Raw genomic sequence first — 19,017 nt, 5'->3', positions numbered from 1 at the left:
ACTTAGGGATCAGTTCAGAACCTGAGCAGAATTTAAAAGCTTTTGCAATAAAACAACTATTGAATATTTCCAGGCTCTGACAGATTTTGATAAGGACCCTCAACTTCGTTATTTAATACAATGGTTCGCAAAACATCCAGCTTTCAGGTTGACCTGTCAGTAAGTATATCCTCTCATGGTATTTTAGACTACACAAATAGAAAGCAAGACAGATAAAATAATATAGGAAATTCAGCTCCTGAAAAATTGCAACAAGGAGGTGGGCTGTGTGTTTTCAGGAATATTCTATATATTCAGAATCTATTTCCCACCTCAACGGTACATAATCATCCAATTTGAAAACCACGTCTTTCAGGAATGTTCTTTAATTTTTTACCTTTTGGAAGGAAGCTTGCTGGCAGCAGTATACCACAACACAAAGCTTTAATGGATCTTTAAATGCCCAGATTAAGAGAGAATGACCTGGAACCCTATCTAACTGAAAGGGAAAAGGCAGAAACAACGAATCTTTTTAAAGTTCTCAAACTCTGTGGTCTAAATTAAAACTGCGGATCTCAATTAAAAAAAGAAAAAGAAGCAGCTGTTTTCCAGTCCTTTGGTGTCAAGAGATCCTTCATTCTGTATCTGGGGATTCCTCAAATTTGGGATTTTCCATGTTCCAGAAAAACATCTACATCTGCTGTATTGACTACACCAAAGCCTTTGACTGTGTGGACCACAACAAACTGTGAAAGCAGAGAAGTCATAAAACAATTATTTGAGTATTTCTAACTTCTTACTGTAGTCTGAGGTTTATATCTATCTTTAGGCAGTTGTGAAAACAATCCCATCTACCTCTCAACATACCCATTCAGAATGAGATCTTCCAAAAAAGAAATGCAAGAGATGAAAGAAAGAACTAATTATACTAAATACTTGTTTTTGTTCCATAACCAAAATGATCCCTTTTCTAATGTATTCACTTGAGTTCAATGGAGTGTTCCATTTTCCTGTAACCTTCATTTCCAAAATAAACCATATCAATACTAAACAAGACAATACAATCTCAAAAAAATGAACAAAGGATTTAAATAAATATTTTTTCCAAAGAATATACACAAATGGTCAATAAGCACATGAAAAGATGCTTAACATTATTAGTCATAAGGGAAATGAAAATCAAAACCACAGTGATATACCATATCACAACTTCTTGAAAGGCTATTTAAAAAAAAAGGAAAGAAAAATAACAACTGTTGGCAAGGATGTGAATAAACTGGAACCCTGGTGTATTGCCATGGGGATGCAAAATGGTGCAGCTTCAGTGGGATAGTTTGGTGTAGAAAATGTTGAACAGAATTACTATATGACAGCAATTCCACTCTTAAACATATATCCAAAAGAATTGAAAAGGGAAATCAAATAGACATTTGTACACTAATGCTCATTACACCATTCTTCATTACAAAGAAAAGGTGAATACAAGCCAAGTGTCCATCAACTGATTAATATTATTCAGCCATAAAATGAAGTTCTGACATGCACAACATGAATCTTGACATTATGCTAATGAACGAGTCACGAAAGGACCAATATTGTATGATTCCACTTATATGAAGTACCTAGAATAGGTGAGTTCACAGTAACATGAAGTAGAATAGAGGTTCCCAGAGAGTGGAAGGAAGGGGAAATGGGAGTTATTTCTTTTATTGGGTACAAAATTTCTGTTTGGGATAATGAAATATTTCTAGATATGGATAGTGGTGATGGTTGCATAATACTTGAGTATAATGTCATTGAATTATACATTGGAAGATGCTTAAAATGGCAAATCTTATGTATATCTTATTACAATAAAAAGATACATAAGAGGATTCATAGTTTTGCAAAATCATTCTGGGTGTTATGGGAGAGAGACAAAATACTATGCTCTAAGTGTAAGGAGGGAGTAAACTCCAGGTTAGCAACTTTCAGGGTGAGGTGAAGTGAAGTGAAGTTGCTCAATCGTGTCCGACTCTTTGCGACCCCATGGACTGTAGCCTAATCAGGCTCCTCCGTCCATGGGATTTTCCAGGCGAGAGTACTGGAGTGGATTACCATTTCTTTCTCCAGGGGATCTTCCCGACCCAGGAATCGAACCCGTGTCTCCCACATTGCAGTGTGAGGTAGGGAAATAAATATAATGAATTGGTACAGCCAGGTCAACTAACAAGCTTTCTTAACTCAAAGCTGAGTTGGGATCCAAAATAAGCATCAGAGCAATATAGGCCAAAAAGATATGTCCCCCTATCCTATTTCCATTTATGCTTGAGTAAAAAAACACCTCCCACTTTATTGCTTCTCAAATTTTGATTTTAAATATACATGCCCTAAAGGTGGTAACTGTGCTTACTTTGATCGTCTTCAATATTTCAATGCACACAAAATTGTTTAGCATTTTCTGGGGACAAAATCTTGAGATATCACATCCTCGAATGGGACCATCTATGTGAATGGCCTATTTGGTATAGGTCAGAGTGAAATTTGTTCAGGGGTTCCATAAGAACCAAAATGCCTTCAACCCCACCGAAGCGTGAGGCCTAGGACCGAGAACAGCTCTCTTTCTTCTCGGAAGAGACTTTCCCAACAACCCCCAACTCCTTAACGGGTTCCTCACGCTCCGTAAGCGAGCCCAAGTCTATCATTCTCTGAGGCAGCTCCAAAGGATTCTGGGAGTTAGGGGCAGGACCAGGGGCAAAATGAAATGTTTGGAACAAGATGAACAGCCGGTAAATTTAGGATTATCTGCCGGTTGCTGAGCGACTTCTCAAATCTTCCTGACCACTTCCATCTCTTCTCCCACCTGGTAGGCCCGAGCTCCTAATCCTCCTTCCACGCCCCGCCCCTCAGCTGCTCTACTAGCCAATCATCAGGCGGGTGCTTGCCGGACTGGGCCAATCCCGAACACGTTCACTTTGAGCGGGAAAGGCTCAGAAACGCAGAGAGAGCGAGGTCGCCTTAACGGCTGGTTCTTGGCCTTGTCTCTAGTGGGTAACAGGCCTCGGAGGCCGCCGCCCATTGGCCGGGCAGCGGGCCAATGAGGGGTGCGAAGCTGGAGACAGGCCTCCCAGGAGGGGGCGTGGCGGGCCCGTGCCGGGTCGCGTGCGGGGTCGCGAGCCCCTGGTGGGCAATGTAACGGCCTCTCCCCAGCCTCTCCCTCCTGGCTCCTGAATCCGCACCCACAGACCGGCTCCAGGCAGCGCCCGGGGCGGAGGCGGCAGTGGCGGGGTGCGGGTTGAGGGAGCTGGGCCTCGACGCCCCCCCTCATCCCCGTACCCCAGGAGCTGTGCCTAGTCCAAGAGGGGCTGGGAGGCCCATGGAGGTGAGTTGCGGAGACCCCTGTCCGCCCTCTCACCCCCCGGGCCTGAGGGAGGGACTTGACTGGAGGGGACTGTCAGGGGTGTGGGTGGCGGCCGGGCTAGGAGGACGGCGACCGTGAAGAGAGACAGAATGGGCGCGTCCCCGGACGCGGGTCTCTGAAGCGGCCGGGCGGGAGAGGCCGGGTCGCCGGCAAGGAGCCCCGACGGGGCGACCGGGCTGCGCCGCGGGGGTGAGCCTGGGGCTCGGCGGCCGGTGTGGTGGGGGCCTGGGGACGCGCCGCGGGCTGACAGAACTGGCGGCGGGGCGGAGCAGGTGACTGGCTGCGACGCGCAGGCTGCCGCTGCCTCCCCAACGTCGGGCCGTGGCGGCGCTGAGGCGGAGGCCGGCAGGGAGGGCCCGTCGGGCGCACCTCGGGGTCCGGCCGGTAAAGGGAGAGGGAACCCCGGGGACGGAGGCGCGGGGTCCCCAAATGAGTGTTCTGGGAACGGATTCCGGGTGGAGCTAGGAGCACAGCCAACGTAGAACCGTAGAAGCCGTCGTCCGGCCATATCGGTCCGGCTCTGCCCTGCGTGACGTGTCTCCTGTTTCCTATCCCCGTTTCGTGCAGCCGAAAGTAGCGTTCCGTGGAGGTGCGAATCGCTGCTGGAACCTCAGTGCGGACGCCAGCAGTCGACTAACAGATGTCTTCAACAGCGTGGTGCTGACGGGCTCCCCTTCCTTCTATGATTGCTACAAATCCCAGGTCCGTTTCTCCACTCTGCCCTTTGTTAGAGGATTTATTCTCCTTCAAATCCGACCCTACGCCCAGCACCCAGCCCATTCACGTTGGCGTTTAAATTGCTCCACATTTAGGACCAGACAATATTTTAAATACAGAGTTTGTAGAATACAAACTGGTTTTGAAAGCAAGTTAAGGAATAAGATTTTTCATTGATTCTTGCTTTTGCTTTGTCCTCAGCGTGACATGATGCCAGAAATGTAAGAAAATCCGTATTTGCTTATACCGTAAGATAATTTTCCCTTCCGGCATTTATTGGAAGTCGGTGCAAACATACGTTTGATCATTTAAAAGGGAAATTTTTCTATACATTTTTATTCTCTGGCTCTTACAATGTCTTAGATGACGTGGTACCTTTTACCTCACCTAAAACATTTAGTTTGGTTAATCGTGTTAAATTAGCTTAGGATAATATGTCATTTTCATTTGAAATTATTTAACCAGCACAAGGCTGTTGATATTGTTATATTTTGAATTATAACAGTGTCCTGAAATAAATAATTTTATTTAATTCGCATGACAGCCTTGTATATAGTATTATACCCATTGTACAGATAGAGAAACTGAGGCCCAAAAAATTTGACTTGTGCTGTAAGTGACAAAACCCAAGTTGACTCCAGGTCTTTTCACTGCCAAGACCAGCATTCCACTGCTCTCTATAATGTTTGCTGCTGCTAAGTCACTTCAGTCGTATCCAACTCTGCTGCTGCTACTGCTGCTGCTGCTAAGTCGCTTCAGTCGTGTCGGACTCTGTGCGACCCCGTAGACGGCAGCCCACCAGGCTCCCCGGTCCCTGGGATTCTCCAGGCAAGAACACTGGAGTGGGTTGCCATTTCCTTCTCCCTATAGTGTTTACCTGACTACTAAAATTTACTTGGATTTAATTTCAGTTGATTAAGCATAGCAAGAATAAAGTGAGACATTTTGCAATTATCTAGACTAATTAGTGTACCAACCCTAAGCATTCACATATTTAACTTCCAGAAATGTTTTGACTGAAAAGAATCTAGATAGCCACCGCATTAGTTGCTTGTTTTATCCTAGAATATTAAATTTATATCAGTCTTTTAAAAGGATTTAATTTTTCTAATACTCAAATCTTTAAAATATAAAGTATACTTGAAATAAAAAAAGAAAAAAATATAAAGTATACTTGAAATAATACTTATATATTTTGTTTCAAATACTGTTTACCTCATTTGATATTATATAATCTGAAAATGCTCATTTTGTTTAAGCAACTCTTTCAAAACGAACAATTATTTGTATCACTTTGGATACTTCACACATAAAAGAGAGTTAGGTTGGGCCTGTCATATAAACTTAAGAACTAAAGGAATAAAATTATGAAAGGTTCTAACCATAACAGCCTTTGTAAAAGTTACTGCTAACTAACAGAAATTTTGGAAAGACATTTTTTAGTGGCACTTTGAGCAAAATCTCTTGTGTGCCTCAATTTCTTCAACTTCAGAATAGTCAACAAAACAATAAACTATAAACAAGAAAATTTAGGTTTCAAATAGTATTCATAACTATAATTTAACCAAATGGCTATAAAATGTTTGAGATTTGTGAAGATTTGTGATTAGATGATATTAATTTTCATATATTATTGGTATAAACTCAGTGAATGTTTAAAATGTTATTTTTCAGTTATCATGTCCATGAACGAAAATTTAGAGTGTTTTGATCTAAACATGTTTTATCTCTTTTCACATCAATTTTGATTGAGAATAAAAGCAATTAGAAAATATTTTTAACCAGGATTATATACCTTCTATATTTATAAGAAAATACCCTTTCTACTCTGTTTATGTCTGGATATTTATAGCTATTACATCTCAGGTTTTAGTAGCTCCTTATTTGGAGAGTTAAAAATTGTGAATCTATGTATTCAGACTATTTTAAGTATTTAAAATTTGAGGTGCAGTATTTTCATTGTACTTCATTCCCTTTTTTGGAAGGAGACAGAACTTCAAATAATTCATTAAAATCTTAAAACTCAAACCTTTTACCTTATTTACTCAAAATTCATTATAAAAAAAATGAACTCGTTTTTTCTTATAATATCTTTAAATTTCTTAAGATAAAACATGTTATGTATTGTCTCACTTTTATACTTCCTCTTGGAAATAAACTAAGCTGAAAATTAAAGATACTGTTTTAAAAGGCCCTAGTGTAGGAGTGGAGAAGGCAGTGGCAACCCATGATGTTTATGAGATTTATCCACATTGTTGTTTTGCCAGTAGTTTATACCTTTTTATTGCTGCGTATGATCCCACTGTTGGAATATATGACAATTTGGCCACCTGTTGATGGACATTTTCGTTGTTTCCAGGTTTGGACAGAGAAGGCAATAGCACCCCACTCCAGTACTCTTGCCTGGAAAATCCCATGGAAGGAGGAGCCTGGTGGGCTGTAGTTCATGGGGTTGCTAAGAGTCGTACACGACTGAGCAACTTCACTTTCACCTTTCACTTTCATGCATTGGAGAAGGAAATGGCAACCCACTCCAGTGTTGTTGCCTGGAGAATCCCAGGGATGGGGGAGCCTCGTGGGCTGCCGTTTATGGGGTCGCACAGAGTTGGACACGACTGAAGCGACTTAGCAGCAGCAGCAAGCAGTGTAGGAGTAAGACGGCCTTGAGTTTGGGTTTTAGTTTTGTCATCTCTTAGCTCAATAATTTGTAGCCTCATTTTTAAACCCATTATAAAACACCCATTTCCTCATTTTTAAAATACAGAGAATATCCATGTCATAAGGTGACTGAATACAGTGTGTGGAATTTCTTTGAAAATTTGATGTAAATGTACATTTACTTGTTTTTTACAGATTGGGGGCATTAAGACTGAATTTTGTAAATGATTTATAAAAATTAATACTAAAAATAACACAGCTGTGGTCCATATAGTGCTCATCTGTTCAAAAAATTAAAACAGCAATAATTGTAGGTGTTCGTGTCCTATCTCAGGGATAAGCAACAGCTATTGGACAGGGGCAAATCTGCTGAGTGGCTGTAAAACAGAATTTTATTGGAATAGCCACAGCCTCTAATTTACACATTGTCTATAGTTGCTTTGGTGCTAGGAGTTTCAACAGAGACCTTAACACAGCAAACCATAAAATATTTATTATCTGACCCTTTACAGAAAACAATTGCCATCTCCTACTGTTAAAGTAAGCTTAAGTGGCTAAGTCTAGATTTGTCTCCCAACTTTTACACATGTGTTATTTCCTCAAATTTCTTATTATTTCACTAATATTCTGTAGTTTTGATTGTATCTGATATACAAACATGTCTTTAAAATTTCAGAATGAAGATAGTGTTGACCTAAGGCAGACCTATGCTCCACTTTCTTCATCAACGGAATATGCAAGTTCTGTAGATTCTTCACTTTTCTATGCACCATGGTCTACATATGGAGATGATATTAAACAGCCCTCTAATTCTCAGATCAATGTAAAGAACAGGTAAATTAATACCTTAGATTTCTCAGGCTAAACAAAGTGTTCTTAAGTTTGATTACATGGGAACCTAGTTGTTTTAGCTCTTTGTTCCCTATATCAGTATTTTTATGACATTGCAATTTTATTTATCAAACTTCTAGGAAATAAAGTTATGTGTCTATAATTTTTTTCTTGCCACTTTCTTTCATTAATTAGAGGCAACTCTGAGTACATCTTAAGTTCCTCTTTCTAAAGATAGCATATAAATGAGTTACAATTTTTCAATCTATTTTTTAATCCAGTTCTAAATTTTTAGTAATTCTTCCCTTTACAAGTATACAACAAACAGGATTTTATCAAATGTAAGATACTTATTTTCTATTCAGTTCCACTAATAATGGGGGCTAACTATGTCAGATTCTCTCCTATTGGGGATATTAGAATTAACATGGCAAATATTATCCTTGCCTTTATAGATCTTACAGTAATGGTGATGATTATAACTTGCCAGGCACTGCAAATGCCTGGTGTACTGCAAGGTAAGGTCTAAAGGAAGAAGTATAAAATATGGGAGCTTATTGCAAAGAGAAGCTTAAGGGAGTGACACTACCTTTATGTTAATTATAATGAGGGAGCAGTTAAAAGAGGCTGATGTGTCTTTAGTTTACCAGGAAATAATTATTTTTAAAATCTACTAATTAAATAATTGTTAAAAATTTAGAAATTAGTTTTAAGTTCTCTAAAGTAGATTTTATTAGGTAGACTATATAATATATAACTCTACACAAAAAATATTTTTTTAGTTAATACATGTTCATTGAAAAACTTCAGACTTTATAGAAATATGTAAAGGCAAGCAGAAGTTTACCTTTACCCTGCCTTTCCACCTCCCAGTAACAACTATTAACAGTTTGGTATATATTACATTGAATATTTTTCTAGATATATACCAACATACTATTATACAAAAATTTTATATCAAATCTTTTTGAAATAAGTATTAGACTTGTAGGTAGACCATTTATTCAACAAGCATGGCAAATGATAAACCTTTGCAAAATTCAAGTTTTTTAATATCATGATCATTTATTCAGTTTTATGATTACTAATACCTACCTTTCCTATGTTATGAAGATCAATGAAATATTTGAATGTTATGCAAGTATAAGGTATTTTCATTTCTAAAATGTCCTAACACTATGAAATGTTAGACCTAAAATATTAAAAAACAAGAAGTTACAATTTAAAAACAACATATTACTTCTAGGAACAAATTACCCAAAATCCATAAGAGGTAAAAAGGGTCCAGTATATTCCATCTCATTGTTGTTTTTTACATTTTGTATTGTTTAGATAGTGTTGGTCACTAGGTAGGATTTCATCCACATGGAGAACCAGTCACTTCTTTGGCACAGATTTAGGGATAGCCCCCAAATCTTTTACATTTAAGGGACAACTGCTACATTCTTGTGATATTTAGAATGACCATATCACTGTACTTTTTAATCCAACTTTTAGTATAAGAGTCACAAAAAGAGAGTAACAGGTTCATATGGTTTTCACATCACAGATGAAAAAACTTAGCAAGTGTGATGTAATGATGTATAATAGGACTAGACATGCTTTCAGAAGTTGCCATGGTACCAATCATGTCTATAACATCATAGATTAGAGATTTATATCTTGGGCATCTAAAATGAATAGCATGTGCTTTGGAGAAATAAGAGGTAAGCATTCATTGAGAACTAGACATAAGATTTTGAATGAAGGAGAAATACTTATGTAGGATAAATACTATGCCAAAGTGGAAAATATTCTTGAGTTCCTATTCCCTCTTTAGTTGAAATGAAGATATAGAGTTAATCCAAATATTTTATAGAAAAATAAGTCAGAATAAGTCTGAAAAAAGAAATATATTATGTTTCAATATGAACAAAAGAATTTACATGTGATATTCGTTTATTTTTAGGATTCAAACAGAAAGAAATGACTATGGTAGTGAAACAGACTTATATGGACTTGTGTCTAACATTTTGGAAGAACAAGATAAATCACAGCCATACTTTGCTGAGGGGTTAGTATATTACATAACCTATATAGTATGTAATAAACTTTTAAATTCCCAGGTACTAGATCGTTAACTTTTATTTTTACTTAATAGAAGATCATCTGACATTCGACATCGTAATTCAGATATTTGTTTCCAGGAGCCTAGATTTTCCTGAGGTGCTTGCCATACAATTGAAAGTTTAATTTGCTATTAAGAACTTTCATTTGAAAAATCATTCTTCCATAATTCAAAGCTGTTTTCCTTGAGTTCATGAGCTAAAATTTGGCTTAAAGAGTATAAATTCCAACGACTTTTATACTTATACCTCCAAAAATAAAACTATCATTGCTTCTGAGTAGAAATATGTATGGATTTTATTCATATAGTAAAAACTTTTAAAGTATGCATTAATTGTTTTACTTGGGTGTAGAAGCCATATTATCCAGATTCCCTATTTCATAAATAGGGAAATATGTAGCATACATCTAACCAATGAAAATGTTTTCATTTCAATGAGAGTACATCTTTTTTAATTAAAAAAATTGTGGTCAACAGCACTTTTGTATTGATCTTATATAATAATGTAAGAAAAACTTTATCTGGTTTCTACTTACTGTATGTAAACAGTTCATGTAAGACCACGCAATCACCAGCCTCAGGCTTTAGTTTATGTCTCCTCGAAAAGTATACTGAAGACATATTAAGACTAAAATGCATATTTATGCAGCATATAGCACATTTTAAGTGGCAGAAAGTTATTTGGATGTAATGGCAGCTTATAAGGCAAAGTTGGAAAGGATTAGAGAATGGTGAAATGGGGCAATATAAATGTTTTGAAAGCCTTTCCTCCCTTCTCCACTAAGAAAATAAAGACTTTAAAAATCTAAATTGTAATTAAATATATTTGCTTGTTCTAGGACCTGTTCCTCCAATTTAAAGTCAGTTTGGCCAATGAACACAAGCAGATTTGCAGATCACCATGACCTCTTAACAGAAACCAAAAGGCCAGTAGATACAGCCATCTCTCAGCAAGCTTTTTATACTGGTGAATCTGTGTCAGCAGTGGAAAAGCAGTACCTACATAACAGTAATCTCATACCACAACAAAAAATAGATGAACTTTATCATGGATTTACTGGTTTAGACCTTGAAGAACAATGGATGTACCCCTCACGAAATGATCATTCTAACTGTTACAATATTCAGCCAAATGATACAGCTAAGACAGCATTTCAAGAATATCCATTTATCAAAAATTGTTTTACACCACAAACTGGTCTGTCTGACATCATGAAAGAATCAGGAGTTGACACTTACTCTTACGGAAGAGAGAAAATATGTGCTAAAGGTCTTGAGGCACCATTACAGCAAAAGAGGGCAGAGATATTTCTTTCCCAATTTAATAGGTACAGTGAAAATCCAGATTATTGTAGATACCCAGAATATGCTCATCCTAATAAGGCTAAGCTGAATAAGTGTTCGAATTTTAGTGTCCAAGATAGTAAAAAATTAGCTAGTGCCACACCTGAAACACCAACTGTAGAAGCAGACACCTACACAAAGTTATTTCAAGTAAAACCAGCAAATCAGAAAAAAATGGAGGAGACAATACCTGACCAGCAGAATTTCACATTTCCAAAAACTACACCACATCTGACAGAAAAACAGTTTGGAAAGGAAGCAGCATTTACTGCTGATTTTGGCTTAAAATCAGAATATGGACTAAAACCTCATACGACTTGTTCAGCTAATAATGATTTTGCTAATGTCACAGAAAAACAACAGTTTACAAAACCTGACCCCCCAAATTCTGAGTATTTTAAATCAGTGAATTTACTAGCAAATTCAGCAACATCTTCAGGAGGTATCAACTTAAACAGACCAACATGGATGAATGTCCAAACAAAAAATAACACTCCTATTTTTTATCGAAATCAAGGTAACTTGATGAAATTAAATTCTCATTTAAGTGCAGTTTCAAAAGGTTCTAACCATTCTTCAGATTTCCCCCAACTATCATCTACAAATTTAACCCCAAATAGCAATTTATTTCAGAAGTATTGCCAAGAAAACCCTTCAGCATTTTCTAGTTTTGATTTTGGTTACAGTGGTGCAGAAAGAATCCAATCTATCAATCACATGGAAGGACTGACAAAGACTGGAGAAGAAAATCTCTTTGAATCTGTTACCGATAAAAAAATAAAGCAGCCAAATGGATTTTGTGATAACTATTCAGCTCAACAGTATGGGATCATTGAAAGTGTAAACAAACATAATTTTCAAGCTAAGCCCCAAAGTGGACATTATGATCCTGAGGAAGGGCCAAAGCATTTAGATGGCTTATCTCAAAATACATATCAAGATCTGTTGGAGTCACAGGGTCATTTTAATAGCCACAGACAGGGAAGTGGAGACAACAATATTAATAGCCGTGTGAATCGCACACAGGCATCATGCTTTTCAAATAATTATATGATGGGAGATTTAAGGCATAATCAGAGTTTTCAACAACTTGGTTCAAGTGGGTTTCCACTAAGATCCACTCATCCATTTGGCCATTCAGTTGTTCCACTGTTGGATTCGTATGATTTGTTTTCTTATGATGACTTAAGCCATTTATACCCATATTTTAATGATATGATGTACGGTGATAATTCCTTTTCTGGTTTCGTGCCAACTTTTGGATTTCAAAGACCAATTAAAACCCGCAGTGGACCAGCCAGTGAACTTCATATTCGTCTAGAAGAGTGCTATGAACAATGGAGAGCATTAGAAAAGGAGAGAAAAAAGGTAATACCAAACTATCCATTTAGGCATAACTTAATATATCCCCTTTGCCTATTTTCATTTTGTTTACCCTAGTGTAGTTTAAGAAAGAGTACTTTTAAGTTGAATTCTTCTATAATGTATAGTATTTGTTAAGTCCATGACTATACAGAATTAATTAGGTGACTTAAGAGACTAAAAATGCTTGGGGCTTAAAAAATTTTTTAAGTTTATTTTGCCTGTTAGGTAGACTTTTTCCTTAATGGGTTGAAAGTTTATTTATTTGAATTTTCTAAGTATTAAACTATTGGAGTGTTCAGGTATTTTATGCAGTAAGTGTGACAGAAAAGTACATGGTACTATGGTTTGTATTTTTTGCCTTTTGATTCCAAAACAATTTTTATCTAAAGGAGTAATTTTCGATTTTCTTTTTAGGTCTATGAGAAATATTATTCATGATTGAATCATATTTAGAAAATTTAGTATCTAAAAGTTACGTATTTTTTTTACAGACTGAATTGGCCCTTGCAAAGAATTATCCAGGGAAAAAAGTATCCAGTACTAATAATACTCCAATTCCACGGCTGACTTCCAATCCATCTAGAGTTGATCGGTTAATTGTGGATGAACTTCGAGAACAAGCCAGAGTAAGCTGTGAAAATATCTAATAGCAGATTTTTTTAACTGGTTGATAAAATTTTTAAATGCCTCAGCAAGTTAGAGTTCTGAAGGATTCTTAAATCACATTTATGTGTAACTCTCTGAAATGTATTCTTTCCCAAGTTTGGACTTAGAACTATTAGTTATTTAGGAAAGGGAAAATAGCCCCACTTAGTCATTAAAATATTAAGTTTAGTAATCTTAAGAGATTCCTCTTCAAGAAATCCAGATTAGCAATGGAACTAATCCACAAAAGAAAGAAAAAATTTTAAAGTAAAACCATTTAAAATATTATTTATAGGGAAAGTCCCATTTCTTAATCACAAACATTTGTTTTCTAGCTTCACAAAAAAGCTTTGCTTATATTATACAAGGTAGTAAATTAATAGGAAATTACCTTATTTCGTTTTCTGGACCCTGTTCTCTTGAGTTATTTAACAAACATTAAGTATATCTAGCAATGTATTAATTACTAATAAACTGAAGTATGTAGGTATATGCATAATTTTATAAAATAGCCTTATTTTGGAAAAGTAGTATATCACTTCAGATCAAATGTAAAGAATCTTGATGTTAATTAAAAATTATTTTCCTATTATCTCCTTTGTAATTTCAGAATTTTCCAAGCAACTGTAATAGAATAGGGTAGTTTTTTCTTTCTGACCTTCCTCTTTTAAAAACTTCCGTTTCCTGGGACTTCCCTGTGGTCCAGTGGCTAAGACTCCATGTTCCCAATGTAGGGGCTCCTGGTTCCATCCCTGGTCAGGGAACTAGGAACTAGATCCCACATGCTGCAACTAAGAGTTCTTATGCTGCTATGTAGATTCACTATGCCAAGTGCTGCAACTATGACCTGGTGCAGCCAAATAAATAAAATAATTTTTTAAAACTTCTGTTTTCCAAATAAAATTTGATAATGATTCCTAGGAAAAGGCATGCAGTGAAACAGATTGCATCTATGATTGAATAAAAGCCATTTAAGGAATTATAAAAAATCAGCACAACAGAGTCTTATTTTATTGATCATTAGTTTCTTACCTATACCATGCTGTCTTTAAAATACAGATATGAAATACTTTAATGGAAAAATATTGATTTTTACTTAGCTTTCAGCCTTGATCAGTTGTAATTTTTAATCAAATTCATAAATTTGTACAATGGAATTTATCAGTGGTGTGGTCAGATATAGCCAAATGTTATAAAAACTTAAGTCTTTTTTTTTTTAAACTTCCAAGTTAAAATTTTTCTCAGTAATGCATTTCTAGGCAATAAATCAAAGAATTGCTAATGTGAGTATTAAGAAATGTACTTAATACTTTCCAGCCTTACATAGGCTTCACCTTAGTTTAGCATATTTATAGCTGTTAAAATAATTTTGTTTCTGTTTAGCAACATTAGACTAATAATATACAAAGGGCAAAAATATTTTTATGTGTACTACTTCTAGTTTGCTGGTTTTATAGAATTCTGAAAAAATCTTTTAAAAGTTTATTAAAAATCACTTGTATAAATTTTTTCTTTACACTTACTCAAAATGACTATCTTATTTTAAAAATATATAATTTGTAGTTCACTGGAAGTTTTACTATGGTATTTTTTCCTTGTGTTGTCTTATTTTCTCCCTCAAGAATCTGGCTGGTTGTACAGTTGGGAGGAAAATATTTAATACCTGTACACTTGTGTTTTCTCCATGGGCTTGAACTGGCATGGACTTACACCAAAGAAATTTGGTAGGAGTGTAAGGTTAGAGGCATTCATTCAGGTGCTTATTAATTGAGAGGTATTTTTCTGTTCTTCCCAGTCACTGAATTATATGAGTTTTAAATCATTTGGCTCCCAAAGGCAGTTACTGTATTTATTAGATGTTCAAATCCTAGCTACTCGAAAGTTCTCCTTCCTTACTCCTTCCAAGTTTAGAATTTGAAACTTTAGGCATATACAATATGAAACATACTCCCCTTACTATATATCTAAGATATATAGTGTTCTTTTTTAGGCTTAATTAACCAGAAGATTCTTCTACCACCAGAAGATTAAGATCTCCTAATTTTCCCTAGCAATTTTGACACTTAATAGTATTTATTTTGTTACTTCAGCATAAACTTAAGTCAGTATTTTCTGGATTATGGACTCCTTAAAACTAACACTAGCCAATATTATTTCTGACTTCCAAAAGGGAGAACATTGAAGGCCCAGAAAGGAATTGCTGAGGTCAAGATTAATCAGATCTAGAGACTGATTGACCCTTTTTAGCTCAATTTTTTTCTTTTAACTACAGTAACTCCTAATAATGCTCTCTTGGCAGGCTATTCTCTTATTTACCAAAAAGAATGCCAGATTTTATATTTGCACTTACTGTTAATAATATGGATATATTTAAATGTTTGACTTTTTCACTGTTGCTTATTCTCAGAAACTGACTTTTAAACTGTCTAGAATTAACATATGTACAAAAGACGGACTTTCCATCTTTGTTTCCCCCATCATGGTGTCAGGATATAGTAAGCTAGTGAAATGAAAGTTGCTCAGTCGCGTCCGACTCTTTGCAACCCTATGGACCATACAGTCCATGGGATTTTCCAAGCCAGAAGAGTGGGTTGGGTAGCCTTTCCCTTCTCCAGGGGATCTTCCCAACCCAGGGATGGAACAGGGGTCTCCTGCACATTGCAGGCAGATTGTTTACCAAATGATCTATGAGGGAAGCCTAAATATTTACTTATTACTGAATGAACATTATTCCTCTCATCTCTATTCTGCTTCATTGAAGATTTGTTTTAAATTAATGACAGGGCAATGTAGTTAAATTTTAAATGCCTCATCAAAATTTAAAATGTTTCTCTCAGGTTGTGACTCTACTGGGCAAAATGGAACGTCTTCGAAGCTCTCCCCTTCATGCCAATATCTCTACAGCTCTTGATAGACACTTGGAGTCCATTCACATTGTACAGTCACGTAGAAAGGATGAAATTGTTAATGCTTCAAATCGGCAAAGGCAAGGAGTTCCTAGATGCCAAGATGACAGAGGTACAAACATTAATGCATATCCTTTTGATAAGGCAGTTAATTTGAATGTTAATAAAATCAGATTCTGAAGTTAAAAAAGTTGGATTTCTAACACTTACACTTATCTAAAAAATAAATTATTAAATGGTGCCTACATAATTTACTCCAAAAGTGAAAGTGAAGTTATTATCTATTTTGCTAATTTTACCCATTTAATTGTAATAACTCTGTCAAAGTCTGTGTTCTACCCAAAGTATAGTCATGGTCATACAAGTCAGAAATAAAATACAAGCGTAACACTTTTTTTAACATTAGTATTTATATTTAAGGTATAACACTTTTAAATATTAAGTCAAGTACTTTGATTAGCTCAGTCAATAGCCATCTTTCTTTTATAAAAAATGATGTTTGATCATTTAGTAGCACAGACTGGGTTTTATAAAGAGTTAAGGAGTACTTAAATGATATTTAATTTGAACTGACCACAAATGTTTCTTTTGCAGATGTTTTTGCGCTTGCTTCAGCAATTAAAGAGATGTGTGTAGCTACTCGGAAAGCGCGTACTACCCTGTGGTGTGCACTGCAGATGACCTTGCCAAAAACAGCCAGTACAGCTGGCCAAACAGATGTAGAAAAGGCTTTACAAGATATAGTAAACTGTGAAGATAAAGTCCATGAAAGCCTAAATAGTAGCAATCCAGTGAACCAGAGAGGTGAAGCAAACAAACATTAAGGAAATGGCAGCAGAAAGAAGAATAAAAAGCTGATAAGTAAATGTATCAAGACATGCTAAAAAATTTTAATGAACTTGTCAAACTTGAAAATTTCATTACATTAATTGTCTTTCAGATTTAAAGTTAATAATACCTTAATGAAGTCTAACTTCTATTTAAAAATCTATTTGGAATGAATCAGATGTAGTTGAAAGTGAGTCAGACGTAAGTAAAGTTGACTATTCTAGGGCAACTAGAAATTCCCAGGTAGTCAAAGGTAACAAGTTTAAATTAAATTTTTCCTAACAGCTGAAATATTGCTGAAACTCATTCTGCAGTGCAGGGAAATGCAAATATGAAATTCTTCTAGAAGATAAGTTTCATTTAGGTCTGCCTTAGTAAGTATAATTCCAAATAATGAATCTTAAGTGACTGTAACACAAATATGGCTACAGTCTAGTAACCAAAACAAGTTTTGATTGTGATATAAGAATGTTTTCCTTACAAAACTGGATAATACCTAGGGAACAAAGGAAAGAGAGATGAACCCAATATTCATGTAAAAATTTAATATTTAAAATGCTACCATATTTATAAATTTGAAATCTTAGTGCCTAAGTATTTGGAGGGAAGTGCATCTGATTCTCCTAAATTAGTGATAAAAGTGCCAGTGTAAAAACCATGCAAGTTACTGAATATAAAACCTGTTCAAATCATTTGTGTATATTATTTAAATTTTAATTACACTATCAATTATTAAATATTTCCAGTTTTAAAGTATTTTAATTGAATCAAAAAACAAAACATTTCCTTTACCTGGATCTTTTAAACTTTTGATGCATCTAAAATAATGACTATTGTTTTAATACCCTTAGTTTGCTGCCTTTTTGAGGGTATCACGAAGTTCTAAAATGTATTTTTTTAAGGTTAATCTTTTACTAGTTTAGTTTGCAATTGGTTAGTGTATATTTTGTGTAGTTATGTTCATTAGTTTGCTTCTGAATTTTTTAAGAGCTCTTGAAAGCTTGGCTTTTTCTGTTTCTCATCACTTAATATCTTTGTATGGAACCCAAGTAATTTATTCAGTAATATGAAATGTTGGTATTATGTGACTCAGAAGATCTTGGGTTTTAACATTTCTAGCATGAGTTAAACTATAATATAATGTACTGATGAAATTTAATTGAACTACCCTAGACTAGAAACACTAATGTTTTAAATGTTGGTGTTTTTCTTAGTTTTAGAAATCCTGGTATTAAAAAAAAAAAAAGTGTAATCACACCACGTAAATTTTCTTTAGATGATGTGCAGAAGAAACTGATTGAGAATGCAGGAGTAACTGTAGGGAGAAACATTTTGATCACTGCAATGCCCTAAAACTACCCAAATGAATTACATTGAGGGTAGTCAAATAAAATAGATCATCCCACCACAGTCACTGCATAGAAAGTGGTTAAGTTTGATATAAGACATGTTGGATGTTATGGAAACAAATATTGTTCTGAATTTAGTCTCTCAAGAAAAGTAAATAAATTGCTTTGTTGAAAATAGCTTTTTTTTTTGAGTTTGTGTTAGTTTCTAACATTGAGTCACTCGTCAGAAAACCAATTAAATTTCATTTAACTGATAAGAACTGGTGCTAAGTTTTAAACTTCATTATTAACACATAAATAATGTTGGCAGATAATAAACCAACACCATTCTGATTTCCTTGGATTTAACCTGACCTTGTTCAAATATGAAATTTTTGTTCTGCCTTTGTGCTAATCCAGGAGAACCATAGTAAAACTTCTAGGGAAACTTTTACATACAGCGGTCAGAAATGAAACACTATTAACAAAAAACAAAAATTATTTCAAATTTTGTTAATCAAGTTACGCTGCAGATAACTCTCAAATTAGTTGGTTGTCCCTTTCTATTGAATACCCTCTAATGGATGGTTCTTATGTATTATACTTCTGAATTACAACTTATGAAAGTGTTATAAAAGTTATGACAAGATTTACAGTCTGATCAAACTGATGGTTCCATCATTTCTAATCCAAAAGAATTTGGAATACTCAGTTGTTGTTTTTTTTTAATAGAAAAAGCAGTTTTTTATAAAGGTGGTTGAAAATTAGGTACCTTGAATTATATCAATATCTTTCCCACTTGAATGGTACTGTAGGGTTATAGAAGGTTGGGGAATTAATGACTGAAATTCCAAATTTGGCCTAAAATGTCCATCATATAGTAGAAAACATAGTTGTTTTAAAATTTGC

The 19,017-nt window shown here is 35.5% G+C and overlaps 1 protein-coding gene across 4 annotated transcripts; it reads left to right on the top strand.

Annotated features, from left to right (window-relative positions):
* Positions 1 to 2,930: 2,930 nt before the first annotated feature.
* Positions 2,931 to 18,306, top strand: MEIOC (meiosis specific with coiled-coil domain). 4 transcript variants are annotated; one of them, XM_086357325.1, is made up of 8 exons: positions 2,931 to 3,340; positions 3,947 to 4,081; positions 7,431 to 7,588; positions 9,534 to 9,638; positions 10,532 to 12,404; positions 12,893 to 13,027; positions 15,884 to 16,064; positions 16,547 to 18,306. In XM_086357325.1, the coding sequence occupies exons 1-8, from the start codon at positions 3,335 to 3,337 to the stop codon at positions 16,774 to 16,776; spliced, it is 2,823 nt and encodes a 940-aa protein (XP_086213451.1). In that variant the 5' UTR covers positions 2,931 to 3,334; the 3' UTR covers positions 16,777 to 18,306. The 4 variants fall into 4 exon arrangements, with proteins under 4 accessions (XP_086213451.1, XP_086213452.1, XP_086213453.1 ...); XM_086357326.1 differs by having other exon boundaries at positions 2,959 to 3,340; positions 12,308 to 12,404; XM_086357327.1 differs by lacking the exon at positions 9,534 to 9,638 and having other exon boundaries at positions 2,959 to 3,340; positions 12,308 to 12,404.
* The last annotated feature ends 711 nt before the right edge of the window (positions 18,307 to 19,017 follow it).

This window comes from Bos grunniens, chromosome 19 (genome assembly GCF_055505025.1).
Source record: "Bos grunniens cultivar Pamir isolate PY7600 chromosome 19, Bosgru_T2T1.0, whole genome shotgun sequence".
Taxonomy (NCBI): Eukaryota; Metazoa; Chordata; class Mammalia; order Artiodactyla; family Bovidae; genus Bos; species Bos grunniens.
Note: the sequence above shows the minus strand (reverse complement) of the source record. Positions and strands in the feature narration are given on the sequence as shown.

What these genes read in the sequence shown, in the direction of transcription:
- MEIOC (XM_086357325.1), top strand. An exon ending in ATGATTGCTACAAATCCCAG is followed by an intron (nt 4,082 to 7,430) that starts GTCCGTTTCTCC and finishes TTAAAATTTCAG; the next exon opens with AATGAAGATAGTGTTGACCT. An exon ending in TAGATGCCAAGATGACAGAG is followed by an intron (nt 16,065 to 16,546) that starts GTACAAACATTA and finishes TTTCTTTTGCAG; the next exon opens with ATGTTTTTGCGCTTGCTTCA.